At 33.9% G+C, this 23,302-nt stretch overlaps 3 protein-coding genes across 4 annotated transcripts in view; 2 read left to right on the top strand and 1 right to left on the bottom strand.

The window, feature by feature from the left end:
* LOC134843861 (uncharacterized) overlaps positions 1-9,573 on the top strand; it is a 57,330-nt gene extending 47,757 nt beyond the window's left edge. Inside the window, exons 18-21 of the mRNA XM_063860171.1 lie at positions 5,177-5,313; positions 8,033-8,154; positions 8,345-8,420; positions 8,865-9,573. Coding sequence (XP_063716241.1) covers positions 5,177-5,313; positions 8,033-8,154; positions 8,345-8,420; positions 8,865-9,311 — 782 coding nt within the window. The 3' untranslated portion in view covers positions 9,312-9,573. The remainder of the gene's footprint in view (positions 1-5,176; positions 5,314-8,032; positions 8,155-8,344; positions 8,421-8,864) is intronic.
* The window catches only part of LOC134843863 (diphosphoinositol polyphosphate phosphohydrolase 1-like), a 296,926-nt gene that overhangs the window by 196,659 nt on the left and 76,965 nt on the right, over positions 1-23,302 (bottom strand). The window lies entirely within an intron of this gene.
* Positions 18,078-23,302, top strand: part of LOC134843862 (uncharacterized) — a 146,584-nt gene continuing 141,359 nt past the window's right edge. For both annotated transcript variants that reach the window (XM_063860173.1, XM_063860174.1), the window contains exon 1: positions 18,078-18,282. In XM_063860173.1, coding sequence (XP_063716243.1) covers positions 18,266-18,282 — 17 coding nt within the window. In that variant the 5' untranslated portion in view covers positions 18,078-18,265. The remainder of the gene's footprint in view (positions 18,283-23,302) is intronic.

The raw sequence follows: 23,302 nt of genomic DNA on the forward strand, positions 1-23,302 counted from the left end.
AAGCCCAATAGGAACGTTTTCTAGAAAAAATTTATGAATTTATTTTAAGAATTTTTAAAGCGTTTGATATCCAGAGATTAACAGTCCAATGATTGAATGTTTGTACTTGCCGTAGGAATAAAGTTTTTTGATCTTGTCGTTAAAGTTTGAATGACAATTTGGGCTAACGTTAAGCTTTTTTTGTAACCTATTTGCTGTTGAGTCTTTTGAAATTTAGGAAGACCGGTTGGCAGTATTCTTGCCATTTTGCGTAGTTCCGATACTTTTCTCACTTGAGTATCAAGAAAAACTTAAATTTCACCTCTGTTTTTTACAAACTAATTTCACTTTTGTAAACATGAGAAATCCCTAGAAAAATTACCGAGCTCGTTTGAAAATTTCTTCATTTTTTTTACTTCATTATTTTTACTGTGTGCCTAATATATATCCGAATAATCTCTAACTAAGTAAACTAACTAAACTTTTGTCGATGAGTGAGCAAAAACGCCTAATTGCAAAATAGTTGCATGAAAAATTTCAGAAAGTTTTCAGACATGCTTGGTGTTGGATAGAAACAATCGTAAAAAGTGAAAAATTGCACTTCTTTGAAACATCAGTTGTTCAACAAAGTTCGATTGTGAAGTCTAAAGTATTTAAAATGTTTCCCTATCAAATGTGTCATCAGTGAAGTATTTATTGAGATTGATTTTTTCTTGGTTATTCTGGCAAATAAATGAGATTTTTCTCGGCGTTCAGTTAAAGCAATTTTGTTTAAAATAAGTCACCGTTTTGTTCAAAGCAGCCTGTTTAAAACAATGGAAAGAAGACTCTTTTTTTAAAATTTAGTTTTGGAGCTGCAATTTAATTTCTGGTGCATGAAATTTTGATTACATGGTTTTTTTTGAGGAGTTGATAGGCAATCACTTGTGCGTAAATTAATTGTGCGTTTTTTACCCGCAGCTGTTAATCGAAATAGCCGTTACTCTCTTATCAAGTAAAACTACTAAGTTTTTTAGTGGATGCGTAATCTAAAACGACCTTTTTAGATTCACGTTTTTTTCAAGTTCCCAGAAAATTGTTGGTTTTGGAGAGAAGCTATCGATTGTTCTTCTGTGAGATACAAGAAATCAAAAAAGTGAAGCTCAATTGCCTACTCACTGAGATATACTTTTCTTCTTGGTTGTTCTGGCTAAGCCTCGAGACGAGGTTTGTGTTGTATTGCAACTGATGCGAAGCTCCGCCTCGCTTCTATTTCAATTTCGCCTCTATTTCAATTTTCTTATGTTTGTGTTGTATTGCAACTGATGCGAAGCTCCGCCTCGCCTCTATTTCAATTTCAGGTAATCTTGAAAAGGTTCTCCGCAGAAAAAATTTGGAAAAATTTTTGTTAGTATTTTTGACACTGCTAAAAACCCATTGAAACACTCTAAGTTGAAATTTGATGTCTCAATGAAAAGTTATTAGTTTTTGTTACTTTCGTTTAATTTTTGAAAAATGTCTAAGTTATCTGCTTTAGTTGACTTTTTGTTATATTGGCAGTAATGATGCATTTTTAAATCAATCTTTCTCCAAAGCTAATTTGTTTTGCATTTTTTTTCCTATTTTAAGGTTTTTCCAATGCAGTAATCTAACTATCTCTAACAATTTTTCTTTGCAATAGGGTTTTTTTCTAGCTATCTACTTAGAGATTGCTTGATTTCATTTTCTTTTTTTTAGTCAACTAAAAATGATTATAATTCTTTGCAATTATTTATGTGATTGCACTGTTTTTTATTTGCGCTTCAATTGGAAAGCTTTGAATGCGTAATGATCTGTCGAAAACGTTCAGAACTTTTTTTTATGATGACCGCTAAAATTAGATCATTTTTAAAACTGATATCTCTCGTAGTTTTACTTAACTGGAAGAATGCTTGTTAGGAAAAAAATCTTTTTTGGGCTGGGTGATCTCAAGATGAAAAAGATTACGGTGAAATAACTTGCAGTGAATGAAAAATGAAGGCGAATTATACAAATTAACTGTAGCCTTAATTAAACAAATTTTCCGAGTGTGACCCAATATTGGCAGCTTTTTAGAGATACCAAATAACTCTAAATAGTTGTTTTTGTTGATCAGAGGATTAGAGAACTTAACTCTTAGTTCATTGATAGAAATAAGCAATGTGAATCTTCATCAAGAATAAGTTTGTCTTTGTACTCGCTTTTCATGGTTAAATTCAATTACACTTCTTTGTTACCTGTTTTTAGTTTGCAGCACTCGTAATTTGGAAAAGATCCAATCACAACATGGTTATTCAGTGAATGATTGAACTGGCTGAGTATATTTTTACTCACCCAACTGACCAATATTTTATTAGTGATTTTTCATTTAAACTTGAGTTTTTTTTGCTGTTGCGATTTCACGAAAATTGTTGTTAATTTCTAGCTCCGTTGCGAGTATACTGTCAATGTTGACACTTAAGTGATTTGTTTTTTTTTGGTTCTTTGATTACTGTGTCTGCTATTTTTCTTGTCTTTCAAGTCAGTTTGTGACATCTGAAGCACTTGAATTCAATTCTGTCAAACTTTATTCTGTCATCGTTGAAAGTGTGTTTGTGACGTTTGAAGAACTCTGAAGGTCTATTGGATTGACTTCCAGATTCGTTTTCATCATATTTGAGCTCGATTTTGAGCGATAATTCAACTAACTATATTCGTTATGTCTCATTTTGCAGTTGTTGTCTAGCTGTTTGTCCAAATCATCGGCGTAAGTATTGAATACGAGCGGGCCCTCTGCCTTGCCTTGATGTACTTCTTGCTTAATTTCGATTTTATCCGAGAAGCAGTCTTTTAGGTGAACTTTCTGCGTTTTCTGTGTCAATAAGCTATAGAGTATGTCTAAAGCATTAGTTTCAAAGCCCAACATCTCTGATTTTCTCAGTAGCATTTCAATTGAAATGGAATCAAATGCTTGTGGAAGATCAAGGAACGCAGCCTAATTTGTTCATCGGGTTGTTCGAAATGAAGTATTGGATAACAATTAATTTTTTCATTTAGAAATGCATAAAACTGATCTTTGTCGTTCTTTTTTGTCATGCATTTGTTTTTCATTAGTTTTTTCCATTAAACTTTGTATGAAGTAACCAAATAGTAGACAAATCATTATGTGAGACGTTTCTATGAACTACTACTACCTCTTTGAAGTCTTGGTCACTGAATATATGATCTATAAGGGTTTTTAATATATGAGTGGTACTTATTTGTGTCAGCAACCGTTTTTTAACTATTTTTAGTTCGTACGGATTAATGACAGACTCTAAACAACCTAAAGAATTGTTGTTCAAATTTTTTATTTCATAGTCGTCTATAAGGACAAGGGCTTTGTTTTAACTATTTATGGAATCAATGTCACAATTTTCAAGAATTAGTTCAGCGTGTCTCGTATTTAGAGAAGGAGAAAGGTTCAAAAAGCTGATTCAAGTTTATAAGCTCTCAGTTTGTTGTTGCTAAGATGTTGTACGTCATCTCTTAATTTTGGAATGAGTTTTTGAGGATGCATAAAATCAAACCTCCACCTGGATTTTTTGTTTGATCTATCTTGTCTAATGAACTGATAGCTAGGCTCAATCATTGATAAGTTTTAGGGGTAATCGTGTTGATGTCAAGTTTTCGTCCTTCCCAGGATTGTAATTTTCCCAGATAACACCAGGAAAATTTTGATGCTTTTGATTTTCCTGCTTATGTTTTGAACGTTTAGCTGAAATGTATTTGATTTTGTTTCGGAACAATCTAGGATGATTCCAAGTTTCGTATGAATGTGTTCGTATACTAACGTTATGTATTCGTATACTTGATTTTTTTGGAATGTTACCACAGAACCCGAAAAAAAATAGAGCGCGAAAGAAAATACTGCTTTAATTTTTGCTTTTAAGTCGATGTGGGTCTTTGGCTTTCTACTAGAATTCTACAATTGGAAAGTTAAATCACTTCCCAACAAAAACGGATATAATATCATTAAGAAATATGTTGATTGCTGCAACACAAATCATAAACACGCATTTTTTGGACGAAAGTATCATCAATAGTAGCTATACAAACTCATCGGCATCTGATTAAACACATCATGATAATTCTGGTCAAGGTTGTGTTTTGCCTCCTTTTTTGGTCATTTTTGAGCCTTCAACATAAGAGAATGAGTTTGTTCAAGTAGGGGTTTTGCGTTTCCCTGATAATTGTCTCTAAAAGCATTATTTTTTTTTGAAATCAATGTTTTTTTTTCAGGAAAAGAACGCCATTGTTGTCCTTGAAATAAATTTTGTCGAAATAATAGTCATAGCATTCGCCAATTTTTTTTGTCGCTCATTTAGTTAAATTACATCAAACACTTCGCGATCATAATAATCAATCAAAACGGCATTTTTTTGATCGATTCGAAATTTTTTGAATCACTGCTGGCTTTTTTAGTCAGCGGTGCCACTTCACAGACAAAAAAGTATCGGGCGAGAACTGTTCGCAGCATATATCAACTAATTTTTTCAGTCATTTAAGATATCATTAGCGCTCTTTTCGGCATTTAAAGTACGGTTTCTGCCATCTTGCAGCACTGGTGATTTTATTTTTTTTTCTGATCACATATTCCAACCACCTTAGTTCTTTCCTGGGTGTTAGTGCCTTAAGTATGTATTTGGGTGTCTAGAGGGGTACCAGGGTTGCCAATTCACGAAACTATACTGGGTTCTATGAATGATCAAGTCCGTAACCTGATCTTCAATTTCCAATAATTTATAATCTCTAACCTTTTCTCTCCTTGTAAGGTTTCATATTTAAATTTATTTTACCATCGGCAAGTAATCTTTTTTGTTTCGGGTTTTTGTGACTATATCTTTTGTAGTTTAATGATAACTTGTATCTCTTTAACCATCCACCTTAAAGTAATAGGCGGAGAGAGTCATTACTGTATACAAAGTTCACATGGCTTAACCGATGAAAAAGTTTTTTATAAGGGGAGATTCGTTAGTAGGTACAAACTTCACATCTGCTTCACACCGTTAAATTAGTTCCTTATAATGAAGAGATTTACTACTCTTAACCATGGGTGAGTGGCAGTTAGAGATCCGATATCTAAATCTAAAACGTTATTCAAAAGCAGTTGGCCTTGAGTTAGGACCAGTTGTTTTTATACCGTTTGACTTTCAATTAACTTGAGCACGAATCTGTTTAGCCGAGAGTCAGGAGTGTGTGAAGTGGGTGGAGGGAGGATTTCTGCCGGAGAGGGACTGCGATTGTCCCCCCGAGTGCCACCTGGACTACTTGGACACCAGACTCGAACAGTCCTTCTGGCCCAGCATGAACTCCTTCGTAAATAAATTTAATGATTTAAAACTACTTAATAATCCAGACAAATTAATAAATGACAAACAAAGAATGTATATTAAAAACCCCTTTAAACCTTGAGGCCAAGGCATGTTGACACTTATTTGACAGGCACCAGTCTGTCAATAATTTTTTCGGTTTGCACTGACTGACCTATAATCCTCTTTTTAGTTGGATTGTTAATAACAGTTGGATTGTCGATTATTGTGTTCAAATCAAATGAAGAACCATTATGCAAGATCAATAGTGCTTGAGAAGCGTTAAAAAATCCAATAACTGTGGAAAAACTGCTCTTTTTGTTGAAATGGGATTTTTTGTGCGTCTGTACGTACCCGAGTCGAGATTTTTCACCTAATTTGAAGCAAGATTTGAGCGGTTTGAGCGGTTTTTTTAGACAATTACGCTCAAAATCTTGCTTCAAAATGAGCGGTTTTTGAACGGTTTATCTAAAAAAACCGCTCAAAAACCGCTCAAATCTTGCGCGGTTTTTGAGCGGTTTTTTTAGATAAACCGCTCAAAACCGTTCAAATCTTGCGCGGTTTTTGAGCGGTTTTTTTAGATAAACCGTTCAAAACCCGCTCAAACCGCTCAATTTGAAGCAAGATTTTGAGCGTAATTGTCTAAAAAAAACCGCTCAAATCTTGCGCGGTTTTTGAGCGGTTTTTTTTAGATTAACCGTTCAAAAACCGCTCAAACCGCTCATTTTGAAGCAAGATTTTGAGCGTAATTGTCTAAAAAAATCGCTCATACCGCTCAAATCTTGCTGAAAAACCGCTCAAACCGCTCATATCTTGAGCAGTTTTTGAGCGGGATCTCGACCCGGGAGTAGAATTAATGATTCTTCTGTATTACATACCATAGTAACCTAAGCCTAAGATTATTTAGTTTTTAAGAGTAATGAATGTGGTGAAGACCTATACAGGTCTTAGTCATTCTTTTTTCAGGAAAAAGTCTAAAACTTGTGCTTAATTTGGATTTTTCGCGTTTTGGCTTGTGATTTTATTTTAAAGCTCAGTGCATATCCATTGTAAAATGCAAGGTTACTCCACTATCGAACATAAAATGTCCATCATAAATTGTTTTACAAACTCACATAACTTTAAGGCCATCTCTTTTTTCATCGAAACTTTGAAGATTTGAAGATTTCTTTTTGAAGATTGTTTTTTTTTCAGTTTTCTTGCGTTCATTACTCTTTTCCAACTGTCAGTTGGCTATGTTCAGATTTTCCAGTGAAATAAATTTTTTAGGTATTGATCCAGTTTGTCATGTTGGGTAAAATTCAAGAAAAAAAAATAATTAGAAAATTTTCTAGAGATTCAAAGCGTTTTAAAGCCATCTTTTTCCTTTGAAGTTCGAGGCTTGAGAATTTTTAAAAAATTAAGTAGTTTTTTTTCTGTCTCATTGCGCTTATTATTTTTCTTTCCAATTATCATTTGGCTATGTTTAAGTTAAGAAGTAAAGCACATGAAAGGTCGAACTAATGATCGCTCGGGATCTACAGAATTATTCCTACCACTGACAAGAAATGTTAACAGTTGATCGACGTTGTCTATATCCCCCGAATTAGAAATAACGAGGTTAACATTATGAAACACATGGGAGTTCTACAAGCGATGATTTGACCCGGTCATGCAAAGATCGGGTCTCCTCAGTCCGCGCTGATGCAAATGATATTCGTTCCCTGAAGTGCTATTTGCCTTATTAGAACTCAGTAAAATGCAGTGGGATTGGGAGTAACATTTAGTTTGCTATAGATTAGTTGAGGTAAGCTTCAGGTTTGAATCCCAAAACCCTGATCCTTACCTCAGGTAATATGCCTTGAGTAAATAGTCCCACACATGCTTCCGGTAGTCATTTTGAAGGCAATTTTGTTTTTATGGCGGCAATAGAGACTAGATACAAACCCCCGAAAGAGACCTTTGGTGAACAAAGTTCCTCGGCAACTCCTTCCTGTGTTATTAGCCCTTTTCCAGTAAAAGTGATAATTGGCCTTAGAAATGAATAACTAAAAAAATTGCTGATGGGATTTGGATGAGACGTGGTAGATAGGACCTCTATGGGACGTTAAACCCAAATATAGATAAATATAGAAAATTGTCCACTGGTGGCCCCGGTATGACTTTTTAATTGACCTTAGGCCCAGTGCTTAGGACCTAACTTTCAACGAAACCCTCAGGATGAGCACCGGAAATTGTTTTGTTTCACAGCCCTAACTCTTGAAATGGGATTCGGTCACCTTATTTGTAAATGGGAAGAAAGTTGTCGACTGTAAAATGAATCAGAAGATGAAAAAGATAGCCTTTGACTTGTAACGCTGAAGTAGTGGATTAAATAAAAGTGAAACAGGGCAAACGATAAATTGAATATGGTTTTAATATCTAAGCTATTAATAACAACTCAACTAGACCAAAGAAAACTAGTCACAGAGGAAATGGGCAAAAATAGGAGTACAACGCGGGATGTTAGTCTCATAATTGTCACATTCGTTAGTTGTTCAGTTAGTGGACTAGTTATGTGATTAGATGTTGAACCCGAGTTATGGACTGCGTTGGATTATTTGCGTGATCGAATTGAGATTTTGGAGTTGGTGAGTTTAGAATCGAGTCAACTGAGACTCGAAGGGTAGTTGTAAGAAGTCTATCTTCCTGGGTCATCAAAATGGAGTGTTTGATGGGTAAAAGTTGCGCATGTTTGTTTGTTTCAGCCCTCGTCGATAGTGCAATCGTACCAAAGTGTGAACTCTTCTGTTGGCGTGCAGTACATGTATGACACGATCATGCCCTACCTCACATCTGGTGGCCAACAGGAGGCGCTGTCACGATTCAGGTCACTTCAAGTCTCAAAATCCCCTCCCCTCAAAATATTTGTCGGAAAAGTTTTTTATAGAATATAGTTTTTCAACTTTCCTTCTTGCCATTATTAATTTTTATTTAATCATTATTAAAATTTTCCATCTTGATTTTGGTCTTATGTAGAGATTGTAGGAACTCATTTTGGCTATTTTGTTTTTGTTCAGACAAACCTTTGCCAAAGTGAACGTGTACTTCTCTGACCTTACGCTCACCACAATGGAAGTCACTCCCTCATACACGGTATCTGTTAAACAAATTATAAACAAATCCCTATTCTCGAAACGAAACGTACAACTTGGCCACTGTATCATCAAACACGCATTTGTACTATACCAAAAATGCATCATAATCTTAACGAGAGACACATCTTTGGCTCTCCCTCAAAGCCGAAAGCTCGTGTGTGGGTCGTTTTTCTCGTAGATAAATGGCTTGAATAAGCAAAGTTCGTTACTCGAAGATTAAACTGATATTTGTGCTGCCTCTTTCCGTTTTGTTTCTGGGTACTTGAAACCAAAAATACCAAAATATGGAATGAAATAGGGCAGGTATTTTTTGAAAATGAGGTTAAAAAGATGTTTTATGGCATTTGTTCGCTATTAAGATTGAAAGCTTTTTGTTGCTCGTCATTAGCGATCAAAGTTAATTGTCCGCCAAACTTTGTCTTTATCTTTCGATTTTTTATAGTTCGAGGGGCTCGTTAGTGGGCTCGGAGGACTTCTTGGGCTGTGGATAGGACTGTCGATGCTCAGCATCTGTGAGTTATTCGACGTAGTTCTAGATATGTACGGATTATGGCTCCTTCGAGAGAAACGCGAAAAGTACAAGCACCTCGAAAACACTATAATTCCTGGAACCCTGCAGACCGCTCAGAATCAACCACACGGATCCCAACATGCTGTACAAAACGAGTCTGAGCAGCAGACGTCAACCCGACCACCCCCTAGAGGGAGAGGTAAACGAGGAAGGAAGCGAAACAAGGGGAGGATGATGATGTCTGTTGCTGCACCAAGGCAGAACAACCAAGTGTCCGACTCGTCTCTTTTGTATCCTCCGATAATGACGGCAGCAAATATGACCACAGGAGGAGACGATGATCAAAATAGAGATCACATTCTCCTCTTGGCGGCTTGAATTATCATATCTCCTGATTCTGCCAAAAATTACTGCCTCGGCGAAGATACAGCAAATACTAGAAAACATATACGGATCTACTTCTAATCTAAGCCCCCATTTGTAGCACGTTTGGAGTACTAATATACCCCCCCCCCCCCCAATAATTTGGTTTTGGAAGACAAAACATGACTATAGCACTAATGATGGAAACAGTGAAAATGAGTTTTCTTTATGGAATCATAAAATTTCGAAAAGTTCCAAAGTTGATTCATCAGATTTTGAAATTTCGATCGCTTTTAAAACAATATAATTATTTCATTTTGTCTAATTTTCTTCGCACCCCTACCCCATAAAAAATTGGGCTAGCTCAGCTGAAAAGGAATGTCAGAAACGAAAGAAAAACGACGGACCCTTTTGGTAGCGAAGGGGGTCAAATGCGTTACCCTAAATGAGCCTCTGAGTGGTGGGGAAGTTTGAATTGCCATATAGCCCACATAGACAAAGCGGAGTGGAAGCTATATTGCAATAGCAATCACTTAAATGTGAAATAGATCCAAGATATCAATTTAAAACTGTTGGTCGATCATGCTTTTAATAAAAATAAATATCGAACATGCTAATAAATCACTACTCTGCAATCATTTCAAAATAACTTCTTACTCTGGAAGATCGATATATTTATAAATTACAAGTCGAAGTTTATATTTTGAAATTGAAATTTATTTCAGTCTTACTTGACAGCCAATGTAGTTGAAACGAGAAGACGTGAAGCTAAATGTAATTGCAATCATCCAGCTATCTCCACCTGCACTTATTCCTTACTCTCGACATTGTCGGATAAAAATTCGCTAAATGAAAACAGTCTGTTATTTTTTTTGTTCGACATGAGTATGAAGTGCCAGTATATTCAAGATGACGTAACAATTAAGAGCATGTCTCTTGGTGTATTGGAAATTGAGGCTCTTTTTTCTCATTCCCAATTTACTTCGTTTTACTTTCCTGATAAGTTGTTTAACTAGCGGCCGGGCAAATTGTATAGATTTGTTAGAGCATTTAAATGAGCGGAGCGTAGTGCAATAACACTGCTCGTATATCAGGGCAAAGCCCTGAATGTTCCGACTAACCCCTAAATCATAACAAATAGTTTTTGGGAAAACAAAATATTGAAAACCTATACATTTTTGAGAATATCAAAGTTTAAAATTATGAGTCGCGCGAAAATAATACGACCAATTAGCTAGCCTCAATTTAATTTAGAACAATTTTGTCGAGCGGGAAAATCGGCCACGCATAAATAATTCTCTCAGCATTATGAATAAACTCGTTATGCTCTCAGCATTATGAATAAACTCTTAAAAGCGCGCATAGTTTAGTCCAGAACACGGCCAATTTGACAATTTTCAAACCCCCAGAACTTTACAAAAAAGTAATTACAGATGAATTTTCTTTCTACATTTGAACTCAGGAAGTTGATATCTTCATCAATTGTGTATAAACAATTTTTGTTGAAAATTGTTATTTCGATCGGTGAAAATTGACTGAATAAAAAACGACATTCCGTTTTCTTCAGAAGTCGGAACAATAATGCGATACAACATGTTTACAACAAGTCGCTAATGAGAGCGCTACTTTTGGTGGCATTTTCAAATCAGCAGGCTACATTAGCCTTATAATACCGTTGGCTTTGATGTTTGCTTAATAATAAACAAACCGAGTTGATGCTTTTGTAATTTAACAGTAGAACCAAACAAAACTGCTCGTATATCAGGGCAAAGCCCTGACTGTTTCGACTGCCCCTTATTTCATAACGAATTGTTTTTGTGAAAGGAAAATTTTGAAAACCTATCAATTTTGGACAGTATCAGAGTCTGAAATTTTGAGTCGTACGAAATACCAATTAGCTAGACTCAATTCTTTTTGGAAAAATTGTTTGAGCGGGTTAATTCGCCACAAATAAATAATTAGCGTTACGCTCTCAGCATTATGAATGCATTCGTTATAGCGCGCATAATTTAGTCCAGAACATGACCAATTTGGCAATTTTCAAACCCCCAGAACTTAAGAAAAAATGATAGGAGGTAGATTTTTTTTATTTGAACTCAAAAGGTCGATATCTTCAATTAGAGGTGGAAAAAATTGTTGAAAACTATTTTTTCAATCGGAATAAATTGACTGAATAAAAAACCATACCGAGCAGAAATTTTTAGTTTTCTTCGAAAGTCAGAACAAAAAGGTTTTTGTTCCATATAACAATATAGTAATCGAAATCCTCTTTCAAAGTTTTCTATTTCGATATACTTCGCGAGACTTTTCAAACGCATATTTTTCCCAATTTCGTAACAAAAGAAAGGGAATATTTGTGCTAGGGTGGTTTATCTCCAAACAAATTTCGACTTTTTAACTAGCCATTTTTGACGACCCTTTTATATCATTCAAAAAGTATTTTGTCCTGAGCTTAAGTTTGGAAAGATATTTTAAATGTGATTATTTTTCCGTAAAGTTAAGGGGTTTGAAGATTACATTTTGGCCAATTTGAGACAATTAAAGCGCTAAATAATACGTGCAAAAGTTGATGTTTTTGTTTTTTAAAGCTCCTGAATTATTGAAAGTTTCTCGCTCGAGTTATCGCAGTTGCAGATGTAACTTTGTACAAGAATTGGAGTTACACTCAATGATTCCTTAGGGAGTAATATTGCTTCCATGAGTTTGAAAATGTAAAGACCAAAATCTGGATTTTTAATTTTTGTCAACCAGAATTGATTATTCAAAAACCTAAACTAAAATGTGAACTTGAAGTTTTGGTTCAAAATCAATATGGGTAGCTGAGAATCAGCAGACAATCAATCGGGCTAATACGCGTAGCATGCTTGATTGTCAGCCTAAAGATAAGATTTTTTGTGGGAAATACTGGCGCTTATTGACATTGTATACCGACGAAAACCAGACGCAACTCAAATACCAGCACAACTCAAATACTACCAGGCCAAAAACCTATCAAAAATTTTCAGATAACAATAGTTTTCAAATTAGAAAAAGACTATAAAAAGCACCTAGGATTACTTCTCAAGAAGCGTAGGATGTTCTGACCAAACTGAATTGAAAAAAAAAATTTAAAAAATTAAGAAAACTTTCAAAAATTTACTTCAGCTAATCAATTTTAAAAAAACTATAGTATCTTGATTCTAAAACAGCTGTTCTAAAAAATTAATTTAGTTCAGGATCAGTAAGGTTTTTAAATAATACCCCTCGGGGCTCTCTGTGAGTCTTAAAGTAATCAAAATTGATGAGAAATTTAAAAAACGGACAATATTCCATGGTTTTTTCTTTTCTTCGAGAGTGGTCATAACAATCAAAAATCAAACAAAAGACGAGAATAGTCAATAAACTTAGAGGGAACTCGGAAACGAAAAAAAATTTTTATGAATAAACGGACTAAAGTTTAGAAATCATATGTACTCACTGAAAATTTGAAGAAAATTGAACAAGCAATGCAAACATTCTGACCACAGTTTTAATCTGGAAAAAAAAGAAAAACAGAGCAAACCCGAGAAAAAAACTCCGAGAGGAGTGTGTATATATGTTTTCTTAAATTTTAAGAAATTATAACCTTATACTGGCTTGATCAACGTTTTTTAATATTGAGAATTATACGAAGTTATTTCAACGCTTCGAATGCATCAAAAATTTGAACCAAATCAACCAAATTTGTTTTTGCTGGGTATTTAAATATACGAAAATGTCAACTTTGCAGTGAAAAGATTTAAAATTAGTTGAGCTACTTAATTAGCAGAACAAATTTTAAAAATTAATTATTTGAAAGTATGCACGAAATTTCTTGTTGTCTGATAGCCAAGTGTGCTGTCTTTTTGCTACAGAAATGGTTAAATTAGGCCTAAAAACAAACAAACAAGTTTTCTTCTGAATTTTTACTTTAAAACTATCTATTAATTCCACTGGATTTTTTACTTAGAGCTGTTTATGTTGTTTAAGCAATTGTGTTTGCTGCAAAGTGCATCTTCGTTTCTGTGTTAGAATGAAATTTGGTTTGTGAAGTCGGTAAAATGAATTAATTCATATATTTTTTGGTGATTTCTACATCTTTTTTTCTCGTCGCTCTTTGACTAAATTCTAACCAACTTACTGTGACAGGTTTTACATGTTTTGTCCCAATCATTTAAACCAGCACTGCTGTTTCCGATTTCACATCGTTCAATATACACGTTAGAAGAAACTGCATTGAAAACTGATAGTTGTCTTTCTAGACGGTAAATAATCCGGTCGAAAATCGGCCGATTATTTATCTGCTTATATTTCGTCGGCTTAGTTGCCAGGTCCAAGAATCGTTTTCTTTGCGGCAAAAAACTTTCATTGTAATTGCTATAGAGGTTTTAGCATTTCACAAATCCTGCGGAATCGTCGAAATTTGTTTTATCCTCGTTTTCATTTTTGTCTTTTTTATCGGATTAATAAGTTTGCGTCTCTTATTGCGTCGTTAGGGGATCAAAAAACAAAAAAGTGCGTGCCTGTGCTCTGAGGGGAAAAAGGACATTAATTTTTTTATTGGTTTAGCATTTTTTTTTTAACTTTTTTCGGCATGACAGGTTTCTGCTAAAATATTTTAGGATTTGTTACCACTTTGTAATTATAATTTCAAATTCAATCTAATATCCGGTTCATCTAGCGTAGAAGTCACACAACTGTTTGAGACCGCTTTTTTGACAATTTTTTTTTGATAAATAATTCGCCTCTGTCTAATAACTTCACATACAACCAAATATCCGGAGCATCTGGCGTAGAGGTAACGAAACTGCTTGATACGGCAAAACCTCGGAGTTGAGACGGCAAAGCCGTGGTCTAAAATCGGTTGGACTTGTTTTTTGTAAATTAAAGTTGTTGTGCGTTTTTGAAATATCTTCCTTATGTTTTTTGTCGGATTAGTTCACGAGCATTCCGAAAGCTACTTGTAAAATTTTTAATGGTTTTGAGAGAGAAACACTTTCGTTGGTACAGTCAGAATCCGAAACAAAATTGGCTGCCCGGCATCATCGCCTACATATAATTGTACAATAGTGCACGTCATAATAGCATGTAAATTATAATGTAAAAACATGTAATACAACAGAAATATTTTTTCATTTATCCTAAAACCCTTACAGCTTTCGCAAGTTTGCGTAAATAAGGAGACACTTGAAATAATTTAAGATAAAACTCATTAGTGAGTTTTTAAAACGTCCCAGAGATAATACGGGGTTCTTATTTGAGATTTCGGTATTGGTTTGATGAAAAACAAACTTGTTCTTTGGTTTTCAAAAATTTTGCATCTAGCAATTTCTGATTTTGAAATGCTGCGAGTCGGTTGTTTTGATGTTTACAGAAATAAATAAGACAAGTTTTTTCTATTCTATACCTTATTGGCGAGAATCAATGTAGTTGATTTTGTCGTATTCGATTGCCGACATGCCCGGAGACTCCAAATAGTTGTTTTTCCAAAATTCCAAGCAAATTCTCAGACAAAGGTGTCATTAGAACCGCCGGGCAGTTTAGATGTGATAACACTAAGTTTTTCAGTAGCGATAACTTAAGTGTTAAGGGTAAAATATCCGCGATTGTATGTACTCTTTTTTTGCGATTGCCATTTTTCGTAGAACCTTTTTAACCTCTCGGTTGAACTTTAGCATACTATAAAACTTGACACCGAGATATTTAATAACATCCTTTTCTTCGAGTTTAGCTTCATTTACAACCACTTATTGATCCCCTAATTTCGATCTCAATTCATTTGCAGAAAATTATTAGTTTCCTTTTATCGGTATTAAGAGATACATATGTGGATTGCAAAAAATCATATAAAAAGAATTTTTTTCCCACTAGCATCTTGGCTTCGTTCAATTTCTCATTAGATTCATAAATATCAGTGTCATCTGCATATTATATCATTTTGCAAGCTTTGGAGCAGCAATCGCTAATATCATTGACGCATAATAAAAACAAAAAGCGACTCAAGTAAATTTCCTTATGGAACGCCTTGTTTGACCCACAGCCAATCAGAACTAATGTTGTTGATTTCAACTCTTTGTGTTCGATTAGTAAGGAATGATAAAGTCATAGAAAAAGAGTCATTATTGAAGTCTATGGTTTTCAGTTTTTGAAGTAACAAATTGTGGCTGATGGAGTCATGTCAAACGCTTTTGAAAGGTTTATAAAAAGAGTTGTTACGAAATTTTTCTCCTCTATGTCTGCACGCAATTTTTTTAGTTTTGCATTAAAAGTGCATCAGCTGGACAAAAATGCTTTAAAAGCCAAATTGTTTTATCATTTAGAATGGAGTTAGAATCTGAATAATCGTGAATTTGAATGGCTAGTATTTCATTCATTTTTTTTGCGAACCAGGTGTTAAAGATATTGGCCAGTAATTAGTTGGATCTTAAATGTCACCTTTTTCAAAAGTTGGCGTCACAGTGGCTTGTTTGAACTTATCTGGAAAGATGCAGGAGCCAATGCTTTCATTTATAATTTTTGTTAGGGGTTTGTAAAGTTCCGTTTTCCCATCAGTTAAATCCAAGTGGGTATTTTTGAATTGCCTGATGATTTTCTCGGGTGCAATTTTTTGACGGCATCTAAGCCTTCTTTTTATCTGTCGGATAGAAATTAAAAAGATATGATGGTTTTTATTGTTGCTATGAAAAAGATATGTTGGTTTTTATTGTTGATTTCAGGTGATATGTGTTTATTTTATTCACCTTTAAATATAGTAGAAAATTTATAGTTTAGCAGATTTACCCTTTTTTATCATCGGTTAAAAATGGTCAAAAGAAATTTTTAGTTCATGGATTAGTGACAGATGTATAATTGGATCATCTAGTTTATTAACAAAACCCCATTTTTCTTTACAGGTATTTGAAATCGCCTACCAATTGTTTCGAATGAAAGTGGGCACAATTGTTATGGTACTTCCTAAACTCCTTCTGGGCATCTTTAAATGTTTTGAAATTGTGTTGATCATTGTTTCTTTTATAGGTCTGAAAAGCGTCCGATTTCTTCCGTTTCGAACGTATGTGTTCTTCATGCTTTTCCTTAGGCTTAAGATCTAATTTTTTTGATTTGCGAAAAAATGAACTGAGTGGAGCATGTTTTTGAACCATCAAACTCATTAATTTCTCGAAGTGTATCCACTTGTCTTGATTGGAGTGCTGGTGATCAATAGGATTTTAATTGACGTATTTTAAAGACTTTTCAAAGTCTTTTCTACAGTATTTTATTTTATCCAACATTTCAATTTTTTGCTTACATTTAGAGTTTCTTGTTTCCAGCAAAAGACACGGTAGCAAAATGGTCTTTATCAAAATTCAAGCTAACTACATCTGAGCTTTTCACATTTAAGTCGGTGATAATATAATCAATCAAAGTAAGATTCCTGCAAGGATGCGAGGGCTCATTTTTGTTAACCGACCTTAATCCATCAGGGAAAATAAATGAATCGAGGTGATTCCGTTCATTTGTGTTGAGGTAATTGATGTTAAAGTGTCCCATTAATGTTACTGGTTTATGTTCCACAATTGGGTTATCTAGACTTTGTGCTAATTCCTCCAGAAAAATATCTTTTAGCGTCTGTTTGGATTGTATAGCAGGCATAGTAAGTTTTGTCGTTTGTTGAAATGGGTCTCTATCCATAGCTCTTCAAATGTACCTTGTCCGAGTTTGTTAAGATCATCTCTTTGTTTCATTTTTAAAAGATAATTATACCGCCTCTCGTTTTTTTTAATTTTTCGAGCTTCTATCTTACCTGAAACTTTCAAAATGTTTGTTAAGTGTCTAGACTTTTGCAACATTTTTGAATGTGAGCCACGTTTCAGTTATGCCAACTATTGCTGTATTGTTTAACTGATTTATCACAGTTGTTGTGTCTTTGTGTTTTTTTGCTATGCTTTTACCATTTATCGTCAGAACCTTGAGATTTTCTTGACTTTTGTCATATAAGTTCATCAAGGTTTCAAAACTAATAAGGAGCCCTGGATTGGTCTCGACAACGCAGCATCTGTATATTAGGAAATATGAATGATGAATACTAAGGTTGGTTGAAATTATTCTCAGTGATGATTCGTATAAAATTCGATTTGAAATCAAATCAACATTGGGGCTACTGGAAGGATTTAACAGAAACCTTTTATCATGAGCGAAGACGAGCAAATATGTTGGGATATGTTATGCTCTTGGTGCAATTTTTTGTATTTTTTTTGTTAACAATGATTTTTTTCAACCTTGTTACGTTTCTTTTCATTTAATTCTAATCATAGTCATTCATTGTTGTATCGCTAGTGGTGCGAAGTGCAGCTTCGCCTCTGTTTTGAAAATTTCAACCTTGACACCTTAGAATTGTTCGAGCCCTCGTGAAATTACCAAGTCAATTTGACCTCAAAGGCATTATTATATTTGAGCTGGACAACTATCAATTGAAAGTGTTAATTCAAAGAGTCGAAATTTCTATCAAAGAAGCACAAAATTTCTGCCGCCTTTTTATGAACTGGACGGCTTTTAGCAATTCAAGCTAACAGATCAGGCTAGGATTACTATTTATGCCAATAATCATGACGTTAAGCCAATAATCATGACGTATCGGAGCGCTGACATCAATGTTCTATAATTTTCAGAAAAAATTCTCATAGCTGAAAACGGTTTGCCCACTATGTTTGCCCACTCATATGAATTATTGAATCGTTCATTTCTCGTTTCGATTTGGTTGTTTGCGAATGAGAAACAATTTATGTTTCTAAAAGCCCAGACTTTTGCGGCTCATTTCTCTTATTTGTAGATCAAATCAAAATATAGTTAAAGCTACCATGCCGCATTAGCTTGATGGTTATTGTTGTTCCAAAATTTCCGCTGTTAAACAAATGAAATTTCCATAAATTTATAATTTACAATTTCCATAAATAATATAATTCACATTATTTTGTCGTCCAAATTTTATCGTAATGAGTAATATTCCGCAGTGAGTGACATTTTCTACCGTGTTTTTAAACCAACCTTCTCATGATTTCATAGTCTTCGTTTTTTCTGAAGGCGACATTGGTGCTAGCTAGTAGTTTTGAAGACTGAAAATAATGCCAAAAGTAAACAAAACGGTCAGCAAAACGGTTGCAAATTTGCAAAAAAAGTCAGCAAAATTGTGAAGAATCTGTCCATTTAAAAATTTCATGATCTGTTGCTGCTTTTAACATCAAAAACGCAAACTAGAATAACTGTGTTTTTTTTAAAACAGATCTACTCAACAATTCCCCCCCCCCCCCCCCCCTATGGTACATACTTAAGAATCTCCACCCCTATAAATAATTACAGTAAAATAGCACTGAGCTTTCTATTGAGAATTCTAATTTTGCTGCTTTCTGATTAGTCGAAAAATCGACCAGTTTGATCTATTTAACAATTCCCCCCCCCCCTTTCTTGAAGCAGATCTTAAGTAGATCCTTTAAAACTCCATTATTAAAAGCTCGAGCATTCAAGCTGTTGAGCTCGTTTATGGCAGACCGTTGCTGACATGCGTTTTCGGAAAAGTCTCTTCATGTCGATAAATGTTTTGCTCTCATGTAACAGCCAAAGAATATGGCAGACCTCAAACCACCAACTATTTCACATATTTTTCACAGAGCATAACGAAGTTTTCTATTGTTTCTGCTGTTCAAATCACTCAATTGAAAGGAGTTTTGAGCTAGGTTGCTGGTCTCATGCAAAATCAGTTAAAATCAATTAAATAAATGGGATCTTGTGAACAATTTTCCCACCAATTGCAATGGGGGGGGGGGGGGGGGGGTTCGTTGCAAAGTATTAATTCGTATATGCTTAACTGTTCAATTCTTTCTTTATAGGGGGGATTCGTTACAAGGTACCATGGGGGGAAAAGCTAACAAGATCCAATAAATGTCAGATGATGTCTAGCCTAATTTCTTTTCAGCTGTGATTCGATGTCAATTATTTTTGAAAAAGATTACAGGCCCAATACAATTGGTTTGATTTTAAACATTTACATTATCTGAGCGACACGTGGCTTAAAATTGGACAGGTATACGTTTTTATTTAAAGTAAGTTTTCTTAGAATAATGTAAATATCGATGGTGGTATACAAACCAGCCGAAGTAACAAACCAGCCGAAGTATCATAACTAGGGCAAACACAAAATTGACTTTACAACGTCAGTTATAGCGCTATCGAATTGACCTTAAAATCGCCCTAAATTGACTTCACAATTGACCTTAAACCTTAAATCGAGTTAACCAAGAATTTAAATTCGAATAACACATAAAGTTGAATAATGTAAACTGGTGTAAGCTTCGCACGAGGCATGTCGCAATCGTACATGGTCAAATACGTTGCTTACTGGCACACGTTTTCTCAGAAATATCTGAAAAGCACCACATGTGAACTTTCATTTCCCACAAATGTAGGTATTAGCTAGACAATTCCTGAGAAAGACAAAAAATTTACCTTATAAATAGCAGAAATAGCATTTATAGCAGTTACGTGGTGAAATTGACAAAATTGACTAAATAGCAGTAATAGCAGTTATGGTTGCCCTAATCATAACCAGTCGAAGACACGTAAGTGTTATATATCAGTTATGTAATAGTTATGTAACTGTTACGAAAATCATGCAATATTCCTTGATGTGACCTAAAGTTTCGGCTGGCTTGTATACTCCGCGGATTTTTGGTTAGCTTATACTTCGGTTTAGTTTTTCCGTAATTGTTTTGAAGATGTAAATTTTCTCTTTATTTATAAATATTATCACAACGAAATTGATTTCAAACTGCGTCAATACAAAAGATCATAATAAAGTATTTAGATTTTGCAGAGAACTAACTGTAGTTGATTTTACGGTGTTGGCCATGGTTTTTTGAGACTATTGATATCTGTGTTGAATGTGCTGTTTAAACCATACTTTTTTTTTATTAGAGAAGGTGAGATAGATTTATGATAAATTTGTTTTTGATCGAACATTACCCTAGTTACTACAGAAACAAATTTTTTCTTCAGATAAAAGTTGTTTGATTTAAATTAATGTTTTTTCAAGGAAAATTTTATCGTAAATAGCTTTTTAAAAGTTTTAGAGCAAACGTAGTTGCAGTAATTACCGTAAATTTTTTCTGATAGATCGATTCTAACAAACTACAAGTATTGACATTCACCATGTTGAATACATGTCTACATGGCGAATGATAATATTTTGAGTTTGTAAGAATCGATCTAGCGGTAAAATTTTTTAAAAAATTACTGCAACTACGTTTAATCTAAAAACATTTGAAAAGCTATTTACAATGAAATTTGCATTAAAATAATATTAAATTCAATCAAACAACTTTTATCTGAAAAAACATAGTTTCTGTGATACCTGAGCTAATGATCGATCAAAAACAAATCAGCAAAAAAAACTATAAGATATTTAACTCTTCAATTAGGTCTTTTTTATATTTCATGAAGAAAGTTGAGCCATCTACTCATTCTTGCGACGTTCCCTTTTCATTGTATTTAAGTGAATAAAAAAAACGACACCTCAGTGCATATATTTGAGAAATTTATTAGATTAAAAAAGAAAATTTTGTGTAAAAAGCATTGGAAAAATCTACAAACATGCAACTAGTAGACATTTTGAGTTTCCCCTCTAAAAATTATCTGAAGTTTAAACGTTAGTTTAATCTAGAAGCCATTTGTTTCCTGTTCCAGGTTAAGCTACCTTCATTACCCATTTTCGGCAGAATTGGTGTTAATCGAGCGACTTTTTCAAAAATTTGCAAGATTGCATTTTTTCAGACATTTTGCAAGATAGAGGTTATCTCGCATGATCTTGTAGGATGGAGGTTATCTTACAAGATCTTGCGAGGTTCTGCAAGATAACCAACTACGACGTTTTTTCTCAAAACCTTAATTTGAGCGCTAGAAATAAATTATGGAGATCCAATTTGACTACGGTCACAGAATTCTGCGTTCAAGTTCGGATGAAAAATTTAGGCTCAACAAAATTTGAAATTTTCATATATATGCTCACTTTTCAATTTTCACAATTAACTAGTTTCAGAATGTCGTTATAATTTATGCATTTCAGATTAAGATTTTCAAAACAAGTTTTTTTGATTTTATTGAAAAGTTTCATCTAGCAACATTAGCGATTAAATCTCAGTTTTTTGTTGTTTTTGTCGAAATTTTGACGAATAGAGTGAATTGAGATATTGTGTATGTCGTGTTCATAAAACTCCGATAAAAAGTATGATTATCATTATATGCCATTAAATTTTTATTTTTCTTTTTTTGTTGATTTGTTCGAGTATTCAAATAATTCTACCTGTTACTGTTATTGCTTCCTTCCAACAAAATTGCTACAGGTTGTCTTCTGTGTAAAGTTTTTTTTCCACAAAAAATCACATTTGAAAGATTTAGCTTGAGTTTACGCTGTATTTAAAGCAGGTTGTTATGCAAGATCTTGCAAGAATCTTGCAAGATCTTTTGAAAAGATGCATCCTCTTTAAGAGAATCTTGCAATATTCTTACAAGATGTTGCAAGATAACCTCATTGATCAACTTGGCTTCTAAGACATTAGCAGATGAGACAACTGGCTGTTTTAATCCACAAGCGAGCGCATTTATACGGAGAAAAACTTTGTTAAATCTATAGGAAAGAACCAAAAGTTGTAGTAGTACTATTTCGAATAAAACTTGTTCAAAATCTATTTATGCCTGAATCATTAAATTCTGCAATAAAATTTAGTCCAGAACAAGAAATCCAGAGGTTAACAAAGCCACCTTCTTTACCTTGAAAGTGAAGACTGAAGTAAATAAAACAAAAAAGAAGGAAGATTTTTTTGTACTAGAGAAAATTTAGCAAACATTTTCAAAATTGCTTTTTTTAAGGTAGATAAATATCATTTTGAACTTTTGTTGGCAAATGCGAGCCACTTAAGCGAGCAAACTGTCTTGCAACATGCTTATTGTGGTGAGAAAAAATTACTTTTTACTCAGTGTAACTCATGTAGAACTTGTTATACTAGCGCCTTCTTGGTTAAAAAAAATCAGAATAAAAAAAATCATATTTGTTTTTGATATTTTTCTAATTAATTTTCGAGAAAATTGATTGTCAAACTTATCTAGTTTATGTCCTTTTTTTAATTCCAAAGCTTTCTTTTAGATATGGTCTTTAAATACTCTTCTCGCACCAAAAAAAAACGAAGCGAATTGAAAAAAAAAGTTAACATGACTAATAGAACCCAACGTCAATCAAAAGACCAAAATTTACCAAAAACTAGCTTAAACTGCAGGTTTCTCACACTTTTATACGCAAGGCAACAGTTTTTTTAAAATAAAATCACAGATTATATATATATCCTAATGGAGAAAATTATAGACTTCAAGATATCATGCCAAAAATATCTTTAGGTTTCTTATGAAAAAAGAATGAGCTTTCTTTACTTTCTAGGATGGCCTTTTTACATGCTAGAAAGATCAACTAGCCTAAATGCAATTTTGAACTTCTTAGGATTTATAATCTCACTTCTTAAAGGAGTCCACACTCAAGTTAACCGACAGGCAAGCATAACTCGAATAAACTTCGCAGGGTTTTTTGGTCTTTTTTCTACTGCAAAAAAAAATGCAAAAGGTATCTCAATAGATACGACTTTAAAATTGATTGCAAAACCCAATATTTACGACGAGCCAAAAAACACAACACACAATAACCACATCAATACAAGTATAAAATTTACGAAATCCAAATTTTTCACAAATATTTACACCTTCAAATTACAGGACATCTCTTCCTTAGGATTACCTTTTAATTATGAACAGGATACAAATAGAGGGCGCCACATTGCTCATATCAGATGTAAACTACCAAATCAAAGACCTCTGATCTATACGAACAGCAAATACCTATGATCTATAAGAGCGGACAACAGCCTCTAACTGTTAACTTTCCTTCTCAAAACAGCAATGGTTTTAGCCAACAATGAGTCGGCAGCTTAGAACCC

Source organism: Symsagittifera roscoffensis, chromosome 4 (genome assembly GCF_963678635.1).
Source record: "Symsagittifera roscoffensis chromosome 4, txSymRosc1.1, whole genome shotgun sequence".
In the NCBI taxonomy this organism is placed as follows: Eukaryota; Metazoa; Xenacoelomorpha; order Acoela; family Convolutidae; genus Symsagittifera; species Symsagittifera roscoffensis.